This window comes from Panthera leo, chromosome B4 (genome assembly GCF_018350215.1).
Source record: "Panthera leo isolate Ple1 chromosome B4, P.leo_Ple1_pat1.1, whole genome shotgun sequence".
Classification (NCBI taxonomy): domain Eukaryota; kingdom Metazoa; phylum Chordata; class Mammalia; order Carnivora; family Felidae; genus Panthera; species Panthera leo.
The window spans coordinates 94,493,532-94,517,806 of NC_056685.1; the positions used below are offsets into that span (position 1 = coordinate 94,493,532).

The 24,275-nt window shown below is 34.8% G+C and overlaps 1 protein-coding gene across 6 annotated transcripts in view; it reads left to right on the forward strand.

Annotated features, from left to right (window-relative positions):
• Positions 1–24,275, forward strand: part of CNOT2 (CCR4-NOT transcription complex subunit 2) — a 130,668-nt gene that overhangs the window by 78,557 nt on the left and 27,836 nt on the right. For 5 of the 6 annotated variants that reach the window (XM_042947161.1, XM_042947162.1, XM_042947166.1 and 2 more), the window contains 2 exons: positions 6,169–6,291; positions 17,278–17,344. In XM_042947161.1, the coding sequence (XP_042803095.1) occupies positions 6,169–6,291; positions 17,278–17,344 (190 nt within the window). Of the gene's footprint in view, positions 1–6,168; positions 6,292–17,277; positions 17,345–19,896; positions 21,703–24,275 lie in introns of those variants that run through there. The other variant, XM_042947165.1, reaches the window with a different exon arrangement.

The following is a 24,275-nucleotide window of genomic DNA, read 5'->3' on the forward strand; positions in this document are numbered from 1 at the left end:
CTCTCTCTCTGCACCCCCGTTCCCTACTCACGCTCTGTCTGTCTGTCTCTCTCTGTCTCTCAAAAATAAACATTAAAAAAAATTAGAAAAAAATAAAGTTAGTCTAATCAGCTTGAGTTTTAATTGTTGAAGATCATAGAAGTTACAGATGGTAGTTTTCAGAGGTGAACATGAGTGGGAACAACTGAATAACTCAAATTAGCCTGAGGTGTAAGTTTAGTTTGGGCTTTTGAGATCATTACTGCTGCAAAGTTACGTTAAGATCATGATCTCAGGAATCTTGGTCTCTGTCCTCTAGGTAGGGGAAATTAGAGATGAGAACAGGAGAGTGGCAGTCAACATACTGGTTATTAGTATGATACCATAATAAAGTGTTAGTCTAGAGAAGTCTAGCTTAGTTCATCACTTAGATTTTTATACCTGGTTTTCCTGTGTACGTTCTTGCCCTCTTTTTTTTTTTTTTTTTTTTTTAATTTTTTTTTAATGTTTATTTTTGAGACAGAGAGACAGAGCATGAACGGGGGAGGGTCAGAGAAAGGGAGACACAAAATCCGAAACAGGCTCCAGGCTCTGAGCTGTCAGCACAGGGCCCGACGCGGGGCTCGAACTCACGGACCGCGAGATCATGACCTGAGCCGAAGTCGGCCCCTTAACCGACTGAACCACCCAGGCGCCCCACGCTCTTGCCCTCTTAACCTGGCATTGAAGTCCAGCCTACTTTTCGTTGCTACCTATCACTATCCTTCCAGACATCTTCTGTGTTGGCTATATTGAAAATTTTGTTTCCTGGGCTTTGTCTCACTTCTGAGCACTTGCACATGCTGTCTCCTATGCCAAAGTTTGCTTCTACCTCCCACCCCACACACTTCAACTTTAAAAATTTTTTAATCAAGTCTTTGTTCCAACAGTAGTTCTTCTATAATGAAATCTTTGTTTCCCTCAGACAGTTAGATATCCCCTTGTGTTCCCAAAGTACCTGTGCAGATTTTCATATTGTAATTGTTTACTTACAGGTATATCTCCCATCTAGACTATGAGCTTGTTTAAGATTTGGAACTATTACTTATTCAGCTTTTGTGTTCATTTGCACAATTTTTGGTATAATTCGTATAGTATTCCCTCAGCATGTTTGTTGAAATGTGAAAGCAGACCAGTCAGGAGGTTAAAATGAACTAGTCCGGAGCTTAAACCAAGATGCTGATAGGAAGAATGTGAAATCCACTCTGAAGGAAGGCTAGAATTTGGATGTACAGAACAAAGGAAGAGAAACTGACTTGGAAAATCAGTTTTAAGTATTACTGATTTAGTTGATTAATTGTACTCAGGGAGAAATGTCTAGGGTTACTTTAAAATTGGCTGCTAGAACCTTGAGTTAAGCCTGGAGATAGATTTTGAAATCAACCTACATTTGTTTGCTGTCAAGAAAAGGACCACTCTGCCATGAATGGGTTTCTGTCCCTGGGAATAGGATTTCATGCCTGGGCCAACATTTGCCACTATTATAGAAACAATAAATGATTTCAGAGTAAGTTCCTCTCCAGAGGCCTTGCTGAAGGAAATTTGTGTAAGATTAAATATCATCCTGCCTGGGATATGATCGGAGTCTATTTTTCACCCTTTCCAATGTTTTTTTCTTGTATATGCATATACACATACATACACACATTTATTTTCAAGTTTTCATTTATAAAGTGTCCTAGTTTTGTTTCCCTGACTTTTAAAAAAGCTACAGGCCTTTCTTCTTATTCCTTCTGTCTTTAATTGTCATTCATCCCACCTGGGTCCACTTCGCTAGCCTTTAAAGTTACTGTTTTAGATTATCTCAAGTTTGGGGTTTTGTGAATTCCTTTTTTGTGATTATTCTGATTTTTACTGCATTTGACTTTGAAGTACTGTATTTAAATGTTGAGAATGTCATACCTTAGGACTTCAGAGCTAGTCCAAAGTAAATTATGAAGTATACTGGGAAAATCTAGCCAACCTGGTGCTTCCATTTTGCCTGTCACTTTAATCCCCCTCTCTCTACTCCTACATTTTGAGACCAACTCTTTTGAGGGGTGGGGGTGGGTGGGTGGGGAGGTCTTAGGCTGATAGAAAGGATTAGTGTAAGCTATTCTGTATATACTTTCTGATTAGTTCTTGTGGAATCAAAGGAAAAGATAAAATAATTAAATGTTTTAGATGTGTGTTCAGAAAGGCTTAATAAACTGCTTTTGCTGAATACATATGTCATATCATATTCTTTGTTGGTAAAATCTCACTTTTTACTTCTTTGCTGTAACATCTGGTATGAAAGTCAGGAGAAAAGAAAGTAGATGTAAGTCTGCGATATGTTTACTTCAAAACTGACAAATTGTATATACCAAAGATTCTAACAAATGTCATATAATGTAAATTGTAGTATGATTTTATTTTACATTATGTTTTTATTTCCATTTGCCAAATGAACTCTAATATATATGGCATTACTAATAACTGCAATGGAGTGTTAACATACCCTCTTTGAAATTGATAAAAATTGGTTTCTGGATTACTTTGATTGATACTTACTCTCTTCCAGGAGATAACGTGAATACCTTACCCTTTGATATCATCCATTCATTCATCCATTAGTGTCAGGTTTCTCTCAAAATACATCCTTTATCTGACAATGCCTCTCCACTTCTGCCACTACTCCCCACCTGCTTCCCTTCTTCACTTTTGTTTCCTCTTTTGTTTATGCCTTACAGAATAACTGTAATTAAATATGCCAAATTATGTTACTCTTAAATTACTCCCAAGCCCTTTTGACTTCTGTCTCACATGGAATAAAATCCAAAGTCCCTCAGAGCCTGCAAGGCACAGCATGATTTGGGTCCACTGACTGGTATCTTGGACTTTGGTTTCTGTGTTCTCTTCTGTGTTCCTACTGCTTGAGTCACACTACTGAGGATCTTGCTGTTCCCTCTGTTGAATGCTCTTCCTACAGGTCTTTGCCTAGATGGTTCTCTTATTTCTATGCCTGATTGTAATCTTCCTAGTTTCATCTTTCCTGGCTATTCTAAAATAGTTTTCCTACCCTATTGCATCATTCTATGTGGAATAAAGGACAGGCCCTTAAAAATGAAATAAAACTAGCTTTTATGAGAAAGTTACTATGTTATTCTTTCCTTTCCTCCTCCCTCCTTTTCCTTTCCTTCTCCTTCTCCTTCTCCTCCTCCTCCTCCTCCTCCTCCTCCTCCTCCTCCTCCTCCTCCCTTCTCCCTTCTCCCTTCTCCCTTCTCCCTTCTCCCTTCTCCCTTCTCCCTTCTCCCTTCTCCCTTCTCCCTTCTCCCTCCTGTCCCTTCCCTTCCCTTCCTTTTCCTTTCCTTCCCTTCCCTTCCTTTCCTTTTCCTTCCCTTCCTTTTCCTTCCCTGACCCTGTCCCTTTTGCTTTTGCATTTGCGTTTGCTTTTGCTTTTCTCCTGCCCTGGATCAGATAATTTTTTGTTTCATCGTAGTACCCATTCCCAGACTGGTGCTGCATTTGGAGAGCAGACTATTAACGCTCTTACCTTTCTTCTTTTGCTTAAGTCATGTAAGAATAATTAGTATTTTCACTGATGTGTAATTTCTGTGTTGAAGCACACAAAACAAAAATGAAATTCTACATATTCATGTTTTCTTCTCTCTTTCTCTGACTGACCACACACACACACACACACACACACACACACACACATTGAGTGTGGGAAAATCTTGTATTAATGAGTGCATTTCTGTTTTCCTTTGAGGCATTTCATATATTTAGTTTTGCTTTCAAACAGTAAAGCCTCTTAAACAATATTAGCATATTTTTTATTCTGTACAGCTAATTTCAGTTTTGGAATTTTAGGAGTTTGTAACTGGTTTTGATGATAAATGTTATACAAAACATGTCAAAATTAGACTTTGCTTTGTATGCATTGAGTTGATTTATGTGTGTGTAATTCGATGAGAGGTAACCCTGGTTGTGTCTGGTTATCTGGTTATTTTCTCCTGAAATTTTATTGTATTGTCTAGGTTTCATGCCATTTTCCCATGTTTATCCTTTCTTAGAGTTGGAATTCAGTAGTAATGGTCCTTTAAAGAGAATTAAATGTATTCTTCTTAACTTTTGCAAAACAAACTTTAAAAATTTCATCTGTGGAGTCATAATTTGCAGACTAAAGTGCTTTCTTCCACAATTACTTTTCTATTATAAAACTCCCCCCAAAAAACCACTTCTTCCTGTTAAAGACTACTTAGGGGTTTGGTGGATAGGCATGTGAGGTTCTAGTCCCTGAAATTACATTCAGAATTACAGAATAGCTTTTATGAAGTCCACCAGGGAGTGCATTACTAAAGAAGATTAAGTATGTTCTAACAAAATAATAAACCCTTTAAAAATATCTTTCTGTATTTCACACCTACAGAGATGAATAGTCCCAAAACATATAGCAAAACAGTGAAGCTGTCATCAGAGTGTTGTTCATTTTTAACTAAATAGCTTTTTCTCAGACCTCAAAAGGAAGAATGGTTAAATAGTTGAGTTTCTTAAAAATTTAACAGGGAACCTCAGATATAAAGCAATTATTAAATAAATTTGGTTATTAAAGACTGCAGCATGTCAGTTTACCCTTTGCTGATAAACAGTAGTAACTACAGTATTTCAATTTGAAATGAGAAGTAAAAGAAATTGTTTATTTCTTATTTATAATTGAAGAAAATACCCTTATTTGTAATGAGTATACAAGACAGATGTCAAATTTGATGTCTTTCCCCAAAATTTTTGCAAAAAGATGTAGTCACCATGTATTCAAGTCTTCACAAATGTCTTCCATCATGACATTTCAGTTTACTTTGGACTACAAAGTACCACTGGGGGAAGACACATTGACTTTAAATAACCTAGTTAGTTGATAGCTGTGGAAACTCCATAGAGGTCATCCTAAGGAAACAAAATTAGCATGGGGGCGTCTGCCTGGCTCAGTCAGTAGAGCATGGGAATTGATGCTTGATCTCAGAATTGTGATTTTGAGCCCTATGTTGGGTGGAGAGATAACTTAAAAAATAAAGAATGGGGGCGCTGGGGTAGCTCAGTTGGTTGAGTGTCCAGCTTCAGCTTAGGTCATGATCTCCTGGCTTATGAGTTCAAACCCCACGTCGGGCTCTGTGCTGACAGCTCAGAGCCTGGAACCTGCTTCAGATTCTGTGTCTCCCTCTCTCTCTGCCCCTCCCCTGCACACGTTCTGGCTCTCTGTCTCTCAAAAATGAATGAACATCAAAAACTTTTTTAGAATAATAATAGTAATAAAAAGAATGAATTGTGAAGACTATTGTCTAGTGCTGCCTTCAAAAAAAGAATTAACACAAGGGTGCCTGCCTTGCTCAGTCAGTAGAGCATGTGAGTCTTGATATCAGGTTCGTGAGTTTGAGCCCTATGTTGGGTATAGAGATTATAAAACTTAAAAAAAAAAAGAATTAGCACAGACTTAGTAATTATTCGTATTGGCATGGGCTCAAAATTACTAGCGTTGGAGGTGATCAAGATTTAAAAAGCAAAAGAGTAATAATAATAATCAGATTATATAACAAAAATCATAAATTTACACCAGGATGATGACTGAAACAATTATCTTACTGTTTCAAGAGTGGGTACTTGTGGCTTGAGATAAAGTTTCCAGTTTGCCATTACATACTGACTTAAATAGTGCTGTATCTCAATAAATTTAGATTGTGAGTGAAGATGATATGCTCTGGAAAACAGATCATTTACACAGTGGATACAGTGATGACAGAGACAATAAGATTGAAGATGGATGTGAAGATTTTTAATAACTAAGCCCAAAGTTGAATTTAAAAACAATCTTTGTATGGGAAAGTATATATTGGGTTGTAATTTTTCAAGAATAAGTGATGTCTGTTTCTTTTAAAGTAAGTGGAATTATTGCATAAGATTGGCTTTATTAAATTTCTCCTCTTATTTTATGTGCCTGGAAGCAAAAATTTAATACTGTAATTTTATAGTCAGATTTCCGACTTTTTCACATGCCCTGTTAGCCCTTCTGTAGTCAATCTGTTTCTTTATCTTAGCATTGCTTCCTTCATTTTCTTTTTTCCTCATAGGAGTTTGGTAAAGCATGACATTTTCTAAAATATTACTCTTGATAAAAGCAATATTTTTGTTTAGGTGACAAACAGCATGTTTGGTGCTTCAAGAAAGAAGTTTGTAGAGGGGGTCGACAGTGACTACCATGATGAAAACATGTACTACAGCCAGTCTTCTATGTTTCCACATCGGTCAGAAAAAGATGTAAGTTAATCAGTTATATTGTGTTTACTTACCAGTGTATGTCTGTGTCCTTCTGGTTCCTGAAAAATAGTATATGAATTGCAAAATACCGTCTTTAATCGAGTGGCTGTATTTTAGGCCCAGTGCTACCCCCTGGGGATGCAATGGCCTATGGGAGCTTACATTCTAATGGGAGATAAAATGTCCTATAATTCTTAAGTTGGGATATGGTAATACTGTGGTAGGAAGTACTCAAAATCCTCTGGTAAACATGGTATTCTAGATTATCAGTTTTTTTAACTTGTGAAGTAACTTGTTTTAATATTAAAATATAGACATAGAGTAGAAAGCAGATTTGCACAGATTTAAAGATGTAATGGCAAGATTTAGTGAAACCTTACCTTTGCTCTTTAATCTTCAGGGTGTAACCCTAAGCTTCAGTTAGTAAGAGTATCTCCTCTGTTCATCCGTAGAGATGCTACTACAGAAAAATTTTGGAAGAACTGTATTCGAACATAGATGTTATGTTATAGAGGTGTGAATTAAGTGCTTTGGAAGGCTAGTAGTTCAGTAATCCCGTTTGGAATGAAAGGATTTCACACAGCCAAGTCATAATTAGCAAATTGATAAAATATTTTTAAATCAATTAATTGTTGTTTTCAAATTCTAGTAAGCCTCTTTAAATTATACACTATATACTACAGTAGTCAAACCAGTTGCATTTTTGTATTTGTACCCACCCACCCTTTTTCTCTTTTCAACCCTTTATAAACTTGGCTATTCCTAATTTCCCTACCTATATAACAATCTATTCTAGTTAATAACCTAATGGGATTGTTACTGATATTTAAAGCACTGATAAAATTCTAAGATCTGTAAGAAATGCTCTCATTTTTCATTAAAGTCGACCATTAGTAAATTAATTCCTGTGTCTTACAATCAGTTTTTACCCCCTCCTATTTTGATGCGACTCCCCTTTATTTTTGTTTGAAAATTGTGTCATTTTGGCAACAGTGTGTCAGTTGTGTTATTAGGACTCTTTTCAAAATATGTGGTGACTTCATAATTAGTGTGCAGTTTAAGAGCTGATAGAATAGTGTCATCTCATTAATTTTCTGTTACTTTACTGCTCTTCTGTTTGCTCTTGGATATAAATTATAATTGAGTTACGTTTTACTTAAGTTTCTATGTTTATGACTTGGTCTTGTAGTTGAAGAATTTGGAATATCTTCCGGCTAATGTTGGTTGCAAAAACTGTAACACTAATCCACGTGTATATTACTATGATTGTATAGGGAAAGTTAAGTCTGATGAAAAAAAATGGTAGTAGAATATTACTTATTGAAGAAAAGCACTCATTCTGATTAGGAAGATATGAAGCTTTCAAACAAATCTGGAATAAAATATGTACAGAGAATGACAAAGATGTATGTCTTCCAGAGAACAGAAATGCTGTATATCCGAGGTTTTTAGTCACCATTATTAAATACACTCACATATGTTGGTTACCATTCCTGTTTAGTCGTTTGTCACAAAAATAACACAATGATTTGCTTTAGAAAACTTTTTTTTTTAATTAGGAAGGTAATAAGACATAAGAAATTAGGCTCTAAAGCCTAACACTTATATGTGTTTGGATCTTGGCTTTGCCTGTTACCAAGGACTTCTCCAAGCCTCTGTTTTTTTCTCCTTTAAGCTGGGACAAATTTCTACTGTTGCTGATACTTTTTTTAATAACAAAATAGTACCAGAGGTATTATACAGATTTTTAAAAACATGCATGAGAAGGGAGAAGAAAAATTACCCATAATTTTGCTGATCAGGAATAATTTTCTGCTAAAATTTTGATTTAATACATTAAATATTTTTACTTTAAAAATGTTATCATGTAAATCTCAAACATATTAACATATTTTCCACTAGAAAGTTTGTACCAGTTTTTACTCTGAGCAACACTTTCCATGCCCTCAAAAATACCAGCTGTTACTTACCTCTAAGTCTTTGCAGTATACAGAAGAAACTTACTGTCTTAAAATATATTAAGACATTGTTAAATTTACACACATAGGCATGCACACACTCAAACACACATGGTAACATGTCTTTTCCACGTAGTTACTGGCCATTTGTATTTCTTCCTTTGTGGATTACCTATTTTTGTCCCATTTTCTATTTCTCTATTGAGATGGTAAGTCTTGTTTATTTGTTAGTGTTCTCCATAAATTAAGATTAATAGACCCTTGTGCTCCATTACAAATACTTTCCCAGTTTTTTTGGCTTACAGTTTAGGGAATGGTTTTTAAATGTAAAAATATCTATCATCATTACTGAATTTGACTCCTCAGTGTTTTTATTTTTATGCTTTTATGTTTTTGAGATCATACTTAGACTTTTTCCAGCTATTTTCTTCTGGCATTTTTGTGCTTCATTATTCACATGTAACTTAGCTCCCTTAGAAATATATTTTAGTTTGAAGTGTGAATATTGGTGCCTAGATCTCCACCCAGCACTCCTCCCACCCTTTCAGGTTATCCAATATCCAGTTGTCCCAACACCATTTATAATTTAGATCACAGGTTAGAAAACTTTCCCATAAAGGACCAGATAGTAAATATTTTAGGGTTTATAGGCCAAGAGGCTAAATAAAGAATATTATGTAGGTATTTATATAACCATTTAAAAAGTAAAAAAAAAGTTTTTTTTAGTTCACACACCCTACAGATAATAAGCTTTGTGCTGGATTTGGCCTGCAGGCAGGAATCTGCCCAACCCTGAGTTAGACCATTCATTTAAGGCTAATTGAAATCCTCCCTGCATATGTATTAATGTCTGATTGGGCCTGTTTCTAAACTCTTGTTCTGTTTCTCATGCTGATTCTGTGGCAGAACTGCAACATAGTTGAATTGCTGTAGCTTTATAGACAATTTTCACATCTTAGTCAGGTAAGGTCTTTCACATCCTTCTTTATAAAATATTTTTGACTATTGCACATTTATGCCTATGGTTACCTTCTTTTAGAAGTCTGGTGTCTGTCTTCTGTTGTTCTGATGCCATTTTTTAATAAGTAGGGTTTTATGGTTGCCATTTTTGTTACATTTTTCTCATTGGTTTTTACTGATAGAATAGTTTGTATTTATTTTATAACCAACTACCTTACAAAACTCTTACTAGTTTTTGTTGTTTGGGAACAGGGGCTCTGCAAGTCCTACTGTATGATTTTATATCTCACTCACATGATTTACTAACCAGGTGTCCTTGGGCAAGTTAGTCTCTTTGTGTCTCAGTTTTTTCATCTATAAGATAGGAATAACAGTATATGATTCATAGGTGGCTATAAGGATTGAATGAATAAACATGCAAAACTTTCAGAAGACCAGATAGTAAATATTAAATAAATTTTGCTACTAATATGAACAATAATAATATTATTATTCCATTTGATTGTCTTGGGTTTTTTACATAGTTATGTATATCATCTGCAAATAACAATTATTTTACTATAAAACTATTGAGGAGAAAGCTTTTAAACGTAACAACGTAACAAATAGATGAGATAATTTTGTAATTTTTTTCTCTCTGGGAACAGTGAGAAAATAATTTCAAATTCTTCTTTATGATAAAGAAAAACTGACCAGTGATTGAGTGAATCTGTATGCCATTTATTTAAAAAAGTCCTGGGGCGGCTGGGTGGCTAAGTCGATCCAGTGCCGACTTCAGCTCAGGTCACGATCTCACGGTTTGTGAGTTCGAGCCTCGTGTAGGGCTCTGTGCTGATGGCTTGGAGCCTGGAGCCTGCTTCAGATTCTGTGTCTCCCTCCCTCTCTGCCCCTCCCCTGCTCATGCTCTGTCTCTCGGGAATAAATAAATGTTAAAATTTTTTTTTAAAAAAGTCCTAATGTACCTATCCATATAGTATAAAATGTAAGTATCATATGCATGGTTGTAGAAGTATTTGGGAAGCTGTTCTTTATGTGATTGTGTACTAATTAAATTGCTAAGTAGTTCTTCAGGACTACTTATTTTCCAAGGCCTTTTATTTCAAGAGATGCTTGTGTATGGATATGTCTTTGTATAGAATGCTGAATTTGCTATTTTGATGTATAAACACCATTTTATAAATATTACAGATATGTTATTTAAGCGTTTTCATAAGATTAAATAAATTAGAGGTAGATATGGGCTTGGTTTCTTTTTTATTATAATTATTTTCTTTTTTAAAAAATTATTTTCTATTTGGGGACATTATGGAAGATGAAAAACATTCATATAAGATGTCAATAGACAGCTCTTTAGGGATAATATAATCTAAACAGCTTAGAGTTATTGTTGTTTAAATATATTTGTATTTGAATTGCTAGTCTATTTTCTAGTCCTGTGAGTCTGTGCACTCAATTGATAATTCTTAAGCATAATCATTTTAGAAGCACAAACTCACGGGAACTCCTTTTCCCTTGCTTTAATATATGCTGTAAAGACAAGAAATGTGACACCTGTTCCTTTTTAAAAAGCTCTTAAAACTGATAAGAGTAGGCCACTTTCTTATTTTGACAAACAGCAACCATTTTGAACTCATACCTAGCTTTTGTACTTGTGTTAGCCTACAGTAATTATGGCTGCTAGGATTTCTTTCAGACCAATTAATAACCAGTATTTCATTAAAACCTATTTATAAACTTGTATTATTATAAAATAAATTATTGTTGTCATCATCATTATTAGTATTAACTACATGTTGGAGTCCTGCTTGGCTGACTGTCCAGTTCATTAATTACACTCACATTCCTTTCTACCCGAAGACCTTGGTGTCCTTTTTTTTTGTTTTGTTTTGTTTTGTTTTGTTTTGTTTTGTTTTGTTTTGTTTGTTTTTCGGATCTTCACATGGTTCTGTCTATCATCTGTCACTGTATCTACTAAAATGCCTTCCCTGAGAAGAGGCCGTCTCTCTTTGCCTAAGTAGCTTTGTGTATACTATCAGTACTACTCCCACTGTATCCTTCAAGATTCTTTCTTGCACTTTCATAATCATAGCATCTCTGTTTCTGAAATACATCTTCATTAATTGTTTATTATCCTCTCTACTCCATTAGAATTTAGGTCTAGTTTACTGCTGTGTTCTTAGAACACATATATAATAATGCATATGAGTTAGTAGGCTGTCAGTGAGTTTTTGTTAAAGAAAGGGAGGGAAAGGAGTTGATATTGAAAAATAGCAGTTAAGATTATTTGCAGATATTATTAGCTAAAAAAACTCAAAAATCACCTTTAAAACTTTAATTGAAAATATGAATGTGTATAAATGTGTGAAATTTTTATGACAGTGATAACCTGATAGAGTTAAATTAAGTAAATAATAAATAAATCAGACTATACTCTAAAGAAACTGGAATTAAATATCAAACCATTTGAAGGGAATGCTCTAAAACCCTTTACATTCATGGGCAGTCACATAATCTTCAAACTCCATATTTTAAAGATAAAAGCCTATTATTAAGGGGGGGGGTTAAAATGATATACTTACAAGATATATCAAATTGTGATATATGTACAAAAAGAATCACAAAATGTTTCATCTCAATAATAATAATAAAAATTCATGGAGGGGTGCCTGGATGGCTCAGTTAGGCATCTGACTTCAGCTCAGGTCATGATCTCACAGTTTATGGATTTGAGCCCTACATCAGGCTCTGTGCTATCAGACTGCTTCAGGCCTGCTTCAGACCCTATGTCTCCCTCTCTCTCTGCCCCTCCCCTGCTTGTGCTCTCTTTCTCCCTCTCAAAAATAAATAAACATTAAAAAATATTTTTTTAATGTTAAAAAAATTCATAGTTAGAAAATGATATTTTATTTCTACATACTAGTAAGGAAGCTTTGTTTTTCATGGAAGAATAGCCAGTCTCTGAGGGAGTATTGAAGTAATTGCTGTAGAACTATATAATTAATTCAAACTTCATAGAAAACTATTTAGAAATGGATATTTAAAAACCTTTTAGAAATGTGAACATTTTTTGAATTAGTCATATGCCTTCCTATATATTTGGCTCTCGTCTAAAATTCAGATAATATTAAGATGTTCATTGCCATACTTCGAATTTGAATATTAAATGTTCTGTAGGAATTTACATTGACTCTTGTAGCATGCATTATACTTTTTGTAAATGCTCTTTTTAATATTTTTTTTATTTGAGAAAGAGCGTGCAAGCAGGGGACAGGCAAAGGGAGTGAGAGAGAGAGAATCCAAAGTAGGCTCCACACTCAGCACAGAGCCCAATGTAGGGCTCAATCCCCTGACCCTGGGATCATGAACTGAGCTGCAGTCAAGAGTCGGACACTCAACCAACTGAGCCACCCGGGCGCCCCCAACAGTGCTTTGTAAAACTTAATGTTTTAGTCAAAATTATTTGAAATAACTAGTAAACCCATAACTTGTTTTTATCTGATTCATAAGGTACAAGGTCCTGTGACTTATTGGCTATTTTAAGTTTTTCTGATTATTCCCTCTCTTCTTCCTTCTTATTTTGGTCTTTTGTGTTATCTTTTTACAGTTTTTCTTTTTGTGTCTGTTTGCTAGATTTCGCTCTGACTTCAGTGGTTTCATTTTTTAAACCGTACTGTTTTTAATTTTAAAATGTTCTTCAGATTCTGTCATAGGTTGAGAACTTCTTTTCTGTTATGTTTTTTTCCTGTTTGTAGATATATAGTCAAAGTTATACTTCTTTGTTACTTTTGTGCTGGATTAATAGCAGCATGTTAGGAACTGTTCTGTCCATACCTTTACGTATATTATACGGTGAATTTTTTTTAAGGATATTTAAAAACTTGTTTCAATTTTTAATTGCTTTTGTGATCAGGGAATTTTTATTTATTTTTTTATTATTTTTTTTTTTTTTATTTTTTTTTTTTATTTTTTTTATTTTTTTTATTTTTTAATATATGAAATTTACTGTCAAATTGGTTTCCATACAACACCCAGTGCTCAAGGGAATTTTTATTTAACCAAAATTTCTTGCATTTTGAAGACATTTGTTATTAGAAAATAAATTCTTGACAAAACTGATTTTAGTGTTTAATATGTTTTGTGAGTGAAGGTACATTTATTGAAGGGAATAATGGAGAGGTGGTCACTGTTGAGAAGCAGAGAATAATTAACACCTTTGTGTTGTAATGGATTACTGGCAGGAGCCACATTTGTTTATTATTAAATTTTTAACTATCTATCTATTTTCATATATATTTTTAAAACAAAAAATTTTTAGACTTTTTTTGGTCATGGATTTCAGAGTTGTATCTAGTAAATACAACTGTATCTTTTAAATACGGTGTCTATCGATTTTCTTAACATTGTATATAATAAAGGATTAAATGGGCTTTTTGTTGGGTCACGGAAATAATTAAATCACATTACTATTTCTTCTAGCTGCTTCCTGGTTTTTGTTGTTGTTTGACTGCAGTGTGTTTTATAGACTGAAAAATGAGAAAGACTGATTGAAATGATGGTTTTGGACTGGGAACATGGTAACCTTGTTGGTTTCAGCATTCTACTGATTGTGTGACATTTAATTTTTTTCTACCATTTCCCCCATCTGTGAACATAAGTTCTTATTTTGCCTGATTTGTGATGATGAACTTCTTTCTTTAGCTTCTTAGACAAAAATTAATATAAATGTAGGGTACTTTTCAATAAGTTCCCCAAAGGCTGAATGACCCTCTGCCTGCTGTTAAAGGGAGTCCTGCATTAGGAGGAAAATTAGATTATTAGCAGCAGTTGCTACCATTTACTGAGCACTTACTATGTGCCATATCTTATCTCATTTAATCTTCACTTCAACTCTATGAGGTAGGTAGTGTTACTTCCATCTTACAGGAAAGAAACAAAGGCCCGGCTCTCCCATAGGTAAGTGACAGAACCAGGATTCAAACCTAGATTTTTTTTTCTGACTCCAAAGCTGGGCTTATGTTGCATTCCCTACTGTAATGTGCCTATTGATCGAAAGTTTCACATTTTTCTAAGAAATTTATATTATTAACTTTCAGCATTTAAAATATATGTAAGTTTTCTGTTGTCTGTTAATTGTAGTTCTTGCTGTGCCATGGTACATTTCTTACACATTTTCTTTGCCCTTATAAATAGCATTTCTATCCATTCACGTTCCTTTATTGTGTGTTAATACATTTTTAGCACTGACATATTTCATGAAGCATGCTCTCAGAGTTTAAAAATACATACCATTAGGGACCAGTTTTATAAGAAATCAAACATTTGTATTTTTGATGTTTTGAGGCAGTCATTTTAATATCTGTTTGCATAGCTAATTAATGCTTATTTTACATGGATGTTTTGAAGGTTATAAACTCTTAAGTTTAATAAAACTACTTTCCTATTCCTGTAGAGTATCGTTAGTGCTAACTTTCTTCATGTTCTCTCACACATAGAGAAAATGGTAATATTTATTATGTCACACTGGTAAATGGGTCACCCTACTGCTCTTGGTCTCCAGTACTTGACTCAGGGAGCCATGCCCCTCTCTACCTTCATGCTGTGCCTCCCTCCCTCAGCCTCCTGCTGTTGTGAGGGCTGATATCTTGGCACATGTGTAATTTCTGTGGGTATGTAAACTTTGTGAGAAAGTGGACGAAAATGTCTCTTTGGAGTTATGTATTTAGTAAACATAATTTTATATTTAGTAAACAAATTTCTGGGAAAAGTAAAATTTTTAAGAGGTCCTTCTAAAATGTTCACATTGTGGATCATTCTGAGACATGTATTCATATTTTCCGATCTCTTATATTTGAAGCTTTTGGAAACTATTCTTTTACTTTTATTTGTACATTGATAACAGAAAATCATGATTTTAAAGATTTTATATAAGCCTTTTATCTTCTGTCACCAACTAAAGCTTTATTATATGTTACACATTTTCTTTGATTTTTTTTTTTTTTTTTTTTTTTTTTTTGTAATTTGGAAATGAGCCTTTTAAGGTGCTTAAAATATTTCCAGTTAGTTGGCAACAGTAATGATGATGGTATCTAACAAAAGAACTTGATCAGGCATAAAATGCATATTCTTTTAGTTTGATTGGTTAGATGGTGTACCCTCTGGATTTGAGAAGGAATATTTATAAGGTTTGAGGCTTTGTAAAAAAATTTTTTTCTATATTTAAATACTATTTTCTGAGTAGTGTGTTACTCAGCCTTACCTCAGGAGAGTGATGTATATCATTAGTTTAAAACTATTGTATGAAAGTTTTTGTGAATTTTTGAATAATTTGAACACCTCAGAATTTTGACATGAAAATAGCATGAAATGTGCATTGTAAATTCTCTATGTAAGTATTTCTACTTCTGATTCCCCTAATGTAGTCGATACCAGCACAGTTCTTCACTGGATACCAGAGTGGCCTGATAGTTCCCTGTCTGGTGACTCTTTACCCTCTTCCTTTTCTCTAAACCTCAACCATTTCAGCAGTTGCTTCTGCCCCAGAGTGCCTCTCTTTTATAGTCCCACTTCTGCTCTTCTGGCTTAGTAACTTACGTCTCCATACATTTTTGCTGTTGGAATTATCATCCTAGGGCACAGTTTGATCAAGTCACTTCCTTGTTTAATATTATTTTTTCTCTTTGTTGCCATAGGTGGTAGTCATCTGGCCCCAGCATATTCTTTTATTTTCCATTCTTCTGTGTATGCCCAAATGCGCATAGACGTATAAGCCCTACCTCCCTTCGCTAATTACATGTTATGAAATCACTGGTGTTTTTTATTTTGTTTGTATTCTAATCCTGTCACTAACTTTCATCATACTTTTACTCACTGTGTATTCTCAGCCTGGAAGATCCTTCATCTGTACCCACATCAGATGTTACTGCTCTATAAAATATTCCTGTTACCTCACCCTCATTTAGAGTTATCTTCCTCTGGTGATACTTCAGAGCATTTACTGCATTGTACCTTAGAGTATAATTAGGTGTATAATTCATTTTCTTCTACTAGAGTGTAACTCTTAAGATGATATGGCCCAAGGTTTATATAGTTAAATTATTTTGGTGGTTGCTTAATATAAGAGAATACACAAACATACACTTAAGTGTACACATTTTTATTTACTCATTTTATCTACTTTGTGTATAGCACTGCCACATGCAGTGCCCAGTCTCTGTGAGGAAATAAAAAATGAATATATATAACATGTTCCATGAATATAACATGCCTTCAAAGAATTTATATTCTACTAGGAAAAAATGACACTGATGCAATAAATCAAAAGACGTTGATAAGTGCCAAAGTCACATCACTCACTCACTGTATACATTATATACTATGTCTATATATAGTATATGTAGTATATGTATATGTATATGTAAGTATTTTGTATATGTAACTTATAAGTTACATATACTTACAAGTCTATGTAAGTAATTTTGACTTGTCCTTTGGTGTTAGGCCCTCTGCCCACTTACTATATGATTCTATGCGTGTTTGTTACATTTTTCTACCCATTTGATACACATCAACTATTTGCAAATATAAATGTTAGGAAATATTCTTACAAAATATAAAACTTTCCTACTTAGGTAATTTTACTTTCAACTTTTAATAAACTGAATTTAGAATTTAGCTTAGTATATTATCTAAGAATCAAGTAATTTCACTGACAAATGTATAGAGGCTGACTTTTTGAGATGCTGCCTTCATGGTTTTGTTAGCCTAGTTTTTTGTTTTTGTGTTTGTTTTAAGTGAAATAATGATGCTGCTGTAGTTTTATTTGGAGTAACTTGAAACAAAACTTGTAGTAATCAGAAATTGGTTTTATAGGTACATTTTGATTTCATCCAGTTGTGATATTTTCTCTAGAAACATGGAATTCATTATGTAATATTTGTTTTGTGATGTTTTGAAGAATGAGAAATGTGTTTTGACTCTCCCATTATGATATATTGTATAGATTTGTAAAGTGTAAATGCATTGCTCTGTGTACTTTCTTTACGCTCTAATATAATTAATTTGTTTCTAGATGCTGGCATCACCATCTACGTCAGGTCAGCTGTCTCAGTTTGGGGCAAGTTTATACGGGCAACAAAGTAAGAATTTTGTATTTATTCTGGGATACTTGATTTAAGACAAAAATAACTACCAAGTAAAGAACAACCAGTGCTGCCCTTGTGGGTCAGTTCTAGGATTTAAAAGAAAAGATTTTTAATTTTCAGTTTTCCTTATTTCACTCACATAGCAAAACTTATTATTTCAGACCTAATTCAAAATTTGTTGTTATCTGGATATAGGATAGATTGAAATTTATTTTTACATCTTTTGTATCTGTACATTCCTTTGTTAGTACAGTGTTTTTTGAAGAAAATTTTGCTAAGCAAATAAATAATAGACATTCTCTGTGTTTTCAGTTAGAGGAAGTTAGAACATTTTTTGTTTGGTCAGTTGAGTGGATTGTTTTGTTTGTGTTTTTTGGCTTTTTTATTTATTAATGAAAGACCATAACAATTTGTGAAATGTTCTCTTTGTTTAGCACGTATTTCTTCTTTCACTTTAGCTCAGTCTGGATATAGAACATATGTTTTTGACTCACAGTTCAATGCTTTTTCCAAATATAAGATTGAATTTCTTTTTAAGTACGGTAATGCTTTTATAGCGCTTAGCACAGTGCCTGGCGCATAGTAAGCGCTCAATAAATGTTAGCTATGATTATCACATAAAATTTTTATAAAACTAAGTAATAAAATCTTCCAATTTTTTTCAAATTAATTGTCCACACTGTTAAATATTAATAAGATTTTATTATCTCTAATTTTCTAAGATTTTATTATCTGATTAATGTCAGAGACTGATGTCTCATCTCTCTTAATAGAAGGGGAGTGTTAAAAGGGATATAAATTCCCACCAAAGATTACAGAAATAAAGTAACTGGAGGAGACAGTATGCTCACTGAGGATCTTAAGCAGCTTCAAATAAAAATCAGTTATTTGATTTGGGACCCTTTCCCAGTATAATAAAAAGCAAAATTTTGATAGGTATCAGAATAGTTCATCAGACCACTTTATTGTTCAAATTTATTTTGAAGGTTAGCAGAGGGAGGAACTTATTTTGTTAGACAAATATAGTTTCCATCTACTTTATTCTTCCTTCCTCTTTTGCTGTGGGGTGCCACTTTGTTAATACAGAATTAGTAAATAAAATTATTAATTGCATATAGATATTAGCACTTTTCCTGTAGTCATGTAGAAAATATTTTTTAAAAAGCTTTACATTGCATAAAAGAGGTGTTGCTTATTTATCCACAAATGTTCATTCTAATTGTTGAGGGGATGTTATTAGCTAGTAATTTGTTTCATTTAGCCTGTGTTTTAGTATGAAACCTACTTTCACTGTTCTGGCAGTCTTTACCATGAAAATATCTAGTTATTTTAAAGCTACCCTTATCTCTATAGAGTAACTGCAAAGAACTTGCTTTGTTTTCTTTTTAAAGCCCACAATTTATCACAGCAGAAAGTAGATATGGAATGGAGAAAAATGATACTTGAGAAGCTAAGGTTATTTATGAAGGAGAATGGCAATTATTTTACAGTATAATCAGCTATATGGACTTCTAAAATCTGCTGTAATTTTTTACCCTGCAAATGTGAAATTGTAATTGGGTTAAGATATGGAATGGGTTAATGTTTGAAATATAGTTTTTTATTGGTATCAGATACTTAATTAACGTCTTTATGTGTGTAAAATGGTTGTGTTAATTATTAAGAGTATACAAAGATTAATGAATGAACAAAGTTGTTTTCATTAGATAAAGTATTTTGTACTTGGTCATTTAAAAAGAAATCACATATGACAGGTATTTCCTGTTGGAATTTAGTATAGTATATGGCTGTATTCCTCCTGTAGCATTGGTGAACCAGCATTTTCAATGCATGGCTCAGTCTTTTAACTAAGACATTGTAGGTATTAGTCTACAGAAAAATCGACCCTTAGGTCAACTGGAACTGAACTGTCTCAAGTCAGGGTACAGTTATTCCTTTCCAGGGTACAGATCTAGAAGGTACAACTAGTGAAAAAAAGACGGGCTGGTGCATTAGGATAGACCCGAAAGGGCCAAATATGTCATTTAGCTGCTAAGTAGTCTGAACACACACCTTGTCAGAGAGAACACCAGCTACCCTGTGGGACTTGAGGCTCTGGGTTTCAGTAGTATAAATTAGTCAGAATGTTAATACTTGAGAAGCTAACCTCAATAAAGGATAGTGAGATAGAAGGAATAGTAGGTGGGATAGATTAGTGACATTCTTCTTATGGTAACTAATTCTAATTGTGCATTAGGCTTGATATAACTTGCCTCCAAAGTGTATTAAATACTACCATTCACTCTGTATTCAGATTGGCAAAGTTCAGCAGGAATTTGTACCATTAAAATGGAGGTCTACCATCTGTTTTGTGTTCTTTTTTTAATTTTTATTTCTTTAACATTTATTCATTTCTGACAGAGACAGGGCGTGAGTAGGGGAAGAGCAGAGAGAGAGGGAGATGCAGAATCGGAAGCAGGCTCCAGACTCTGGGCTGTCAGCAGAAAGCCCAATGTGGGGCTTGAACTCATGAGCCATGAGATCATGACCTGAGCTGAAGTCGGACATTTAACTGACTGAGCTACCCAGGCACCCCGTGTTTCGTGTTCTTGATGATTACAGAGGTTAGAGGTGGAGAAGGAAGAGTAGCCTCCAAAACTGACACTCACAGAGATTAAACAAGGGAGGACGTTCCTCTTGGAATGGATACAGGCCTGGTGAAGCCTACATTTTGCCTGATTTGTGTGGAAGTAATTGTGTAGTACATAAGGGTACCTAGAAGATGTTGGACTAGGGGCTTGTATGGTCACAGGTTCCAGTATAGTCTGACTGTATCCAAGTAGGTAACTTACTTTTCATCTACGAGTTCATGTGAATACTGTGCATTAAATGATAGCTATAGAAGCTATTGAATGGAATCTTGTGTTCAAGTTGCATAATGTTCTCTACTTGTCATCTTTGCATGTGTAAGATTTTGGGTATGCCTTATAGGTTTAAAGACCCCCTTGGGCTTCCCAAAGCTACCAACTAGTTTGGAATTAACAAGGAACCAGGAATTAATCTCTCCGCAATATTCAGTGCATTGAAATTAAATTGTAGTAAAGTTGGAGTGACTTCTTCTTTCTTACCAAAAAGATTTAGAGCTTTGGAGAATTGGACAGAAGGGAAACTACTATTTACTGAGTGCTTCCTATATGCCTATTATCTTATAGGCACATAGGTTAACTAGCTCTCAGGATGAATCCATGATAAATATTTGTATCTGAATTCTCTGAGGACCTGGGTCATTTGCTGGGGAAAGAAATAAATTTGTCTTTCTGGGATCTGGACTCCTGACTTGAGAGCAGTTGGCACATTCTCATGCTTTGAACAATATCCTCCTGTTTTAAGAACACCTAGATGAAGGCTGTTTTGTTTTGTGGAGAACCAGAGCACAGGTGGGTGATTGAGAAGTGGTGCTGTTGACAGTGTATTTAGGCAGATGACACATTTCAGAAAATTATAGGACCATTTAACAGACACTTGAATTAATACTGAATGCTCTGGGAGTTCTTGTTCTCAAGCACATGTTATAGTTGGGGCGGTCAAGACATTTATATGTAAAATGTTACATAACAGCCTACAATGCTAATACATAGGTTAAAAAGTATTGTGTTGAATGGTATGGACAGATTTAGGGTTTAGAGAGAAAAAAGCACAGTAAGCTTCAAAAAGAAGATAGGAATTGAGTTTAATTGGAACTTACTGAGTGCCTACCATAAAATGAATGGCATAATGTTGCCTAGTGCAGATGTGTGGTAGAAGAGGTCATTCTGCTGTATATACACTGTATGTACAGTGTACCTACTGCTGTGATGTTACTGCCTTTATTTATTACATGTCTTTACTGCCTTTGTATCCTCTGTATTCTGTACATCTCAGGCACTCAGTAAATGTTTATAGAATGCATGTTGAGCAAGCTATAGTTAATCTGGTAGATAAGTACACAAGGTATTTTATTACAAAGCAGAGGAGGAAGGACCGAGTTTTCTAGCTATTTCAGAGGTGGGAGTAATCACGTATCTTGGAGAATGATCAGGAAAGCATTTACAAATGAAGTCATGTTTAACATTGGCCTTAAACAGACTGTGGGGTAAGGTTGTTCTAGTGGTGGGAGCAACACCTACAGCATGGGGTAATTTGGGGGCAGTCTAGTTTATCAAGGCAAGGGAAACCTCTTAGGCTATTACGTTGGTTTCATTCAAGAAGTATGATCTTTATAGTTCTGTGGGATATATCTCAAGATCTTTACCATTTTTCAAGGTCAAGAACACAAGCATACAGTTTTCCTGCAGAAAACAACGATTTTGTGAAAACCATTACTTCATTAGACTGTAAGTTTATTTTCACCTTTAGGACCACCTGTTGACTTTTTTTTTTTTTTTTGCATAGGTGTGTTTCACATCCCACCTCACCCACCCCCAGAAAGTTAATACTTACTGCATATTTACTATGTGTATGGTGCTATTTTAAGTACTTTATAGGAATTAACTCATTTCATCTTCACAACTATCCCAAGAGAGGTTAAGGGATTTGCCCAAGGTTTTACAGGCAGTAAGTACTAGAGCCAGGATTCTATTACTTAGTAAGTGTAACTGTGTGAACATCAGTTGAGAACAGAAGTTTCTTTGAATCCTGGATGTTACATATTACTTACTGAATGTCATGACCCTAGATAGTGGGCTATTAGCACATAATAGAAACAACAAATGTTAAATCCACAGATTTAAAGAGTTTTCTGACCAGGGCATGGTGGTAGTATTTAGTTGGCTACTTCTACCATGGGTGAAATATTATTCCAGGATGTAAGAGTATGGCAAATAACAAAGATCTTGTTTTCATGGAGCTTATATTTTAATGGGGAAAAAATAATTGTGCAGACAACTAGGAAATAACATGATTCTGGTAGTAAGCACTATAATAATTAAGTCAGGTTAAGGGATGAGTGGATGGAATTAGTATTTCACGTGGAGCAGTCAAAGAAGTTATCTCTGAGGAGGTGATATTTGAATGGAAACTTGAATGTTGAAAAAGGGACATCTTTGGAAAGATCTGGGGGATCTTTGGAAAGATCGGGTACAGACGATAGCAAATGGATCCTCATCAGAATGTAAGAATGAACTTAATGAGTTAAAGGAAGAGTGAGAGGGCCAGTGTAATGAACAAAGAAAGTAGAAGATTAATGGGGTAGCAGGTGTCAGATCATGGAGTCTTGTAGAGATTTTATAAAGACTTTGGATTTATTCTAAGTTTAATGGAAGGATTTTTAAGATACAGTTTCATTTTTAAAAGATCACTTTGCTCTGTAGCAAAGGGACTGAGTGGTGAGGGCCAAATGATAAGAAGAGAAAGACAGTGCTACTGCTGCAGCATTCCAGGCAGGAAAATAGGCTTGGGCCGGGGATGGAGGTGTTAGGAAGCGGTCAGATTTGGGATATTTTGGAGATAGAGCTAATATGATTTGGTGATGTAGGATGTGAAAGAGACAGATCAAAGATTTCTAAAGTTTGAAACCCGCATTACTTTGTGAATGGGTGTCATGAATCTAGAGTGGGAACTTAGGTTGAGGAGGAGTAAGCCAAATGTTGTCAGGTACTCTCAGCTGGTTCCAGTATAGCAGCAGCTTTTCATAGTTGAGAATGTCGAAGCCAGTTAACTCCATCCATGTTTCTTTCTTGTTCCATACATCCTTAGTACCCAGAAGCAAGCCCATTCCTCCTCCACACTATATATCACTTGTCTTCATTTTCATACATCTTATTGTTTTCTCATACTGAATTGTTACAATGTTTTTACCCACCTGACTCATCATCACCACCATCAAATACCTGACTAGATCTCTTTCACTATTTTATTTTTTTTTTTAATTTTTTTTTTCAACGTTTTTTATTTATTTTTGGGACAGAGAGAGACAGAGCATGAATGGGGGAGGGGCAGAGAGAGAGGGAGACACAGAATCTGAAACAGGCTCCAGGCTCTGAGCCATCAGCCCAGAGCCTGACGCGGGGCTCGAACTCACGGACCGCGAGATCGTGACCTGGCTGAAGTCGGATGCTTAACCGACTGCGCCACCCAGGCGCCCCTCTTTCACTATTTTAATTCATGTTCTATCTCCTCCAGAAAATATTTTCTGATTCCAAATCCATTTAACTTTCATATCTGAGTTAGTGGTCCCTCCCATATACATCAGGGCACACTGTGTATAGTGTAAACACCTGTTTTGTGGCATTTAAAAAAAATCTATACTTCAGCAGAATAAGAGAAGGGAAAGTATTCTAGGTTGGGAGATGGATATGAATAAAAGTTCAGGGACAGATTTGGAGAGAGGACCAGGGAAAAAAGGAAGATTGTTCAATGAAGCTGTGGGGGGAAGCAAAGATTAGAAGAATCTTTTGGGTCATGACAGAGAATTTTAAAAGACTAAACTGTGATTGGATTTAATACAATAGGACAGTGATTCTCAACTCTGGCTCTACCCCTAAAAACACCTCGAGAATTTTTAAAATCCTACTGGCCATGAATTGCCTGGATTCATACTAAGTGACAATTTCTGGGTAGGGGACCCAGATTTTAAAGTTCCCCAGGTGATGTAAGCGTTAGCAACTACTATAAGAAGTGGAAAATAATTGGTTGAAAGTAAGAGTCAAGAAATTGAATCATTATATTCTTCATTATTTGTGATCTTGGGTAGGTAACTTAATTCCTAATGTTCTTTATCTGTAACTTTGTTGGATGATCTCTGTGGAGACTTTCCTATTTCTAAAATCCTTTGATTTTAATGAAGGAAAATGTATAACAAAATTATGTTGCAGGGAAGATTAATCAGCTAAGTGCAGGGCAGACTGGAGGTAAGAAGATATGAGGACAAATTGGAGGTTAGAAGGTGGTTATTCATTGTTAGTGTGGG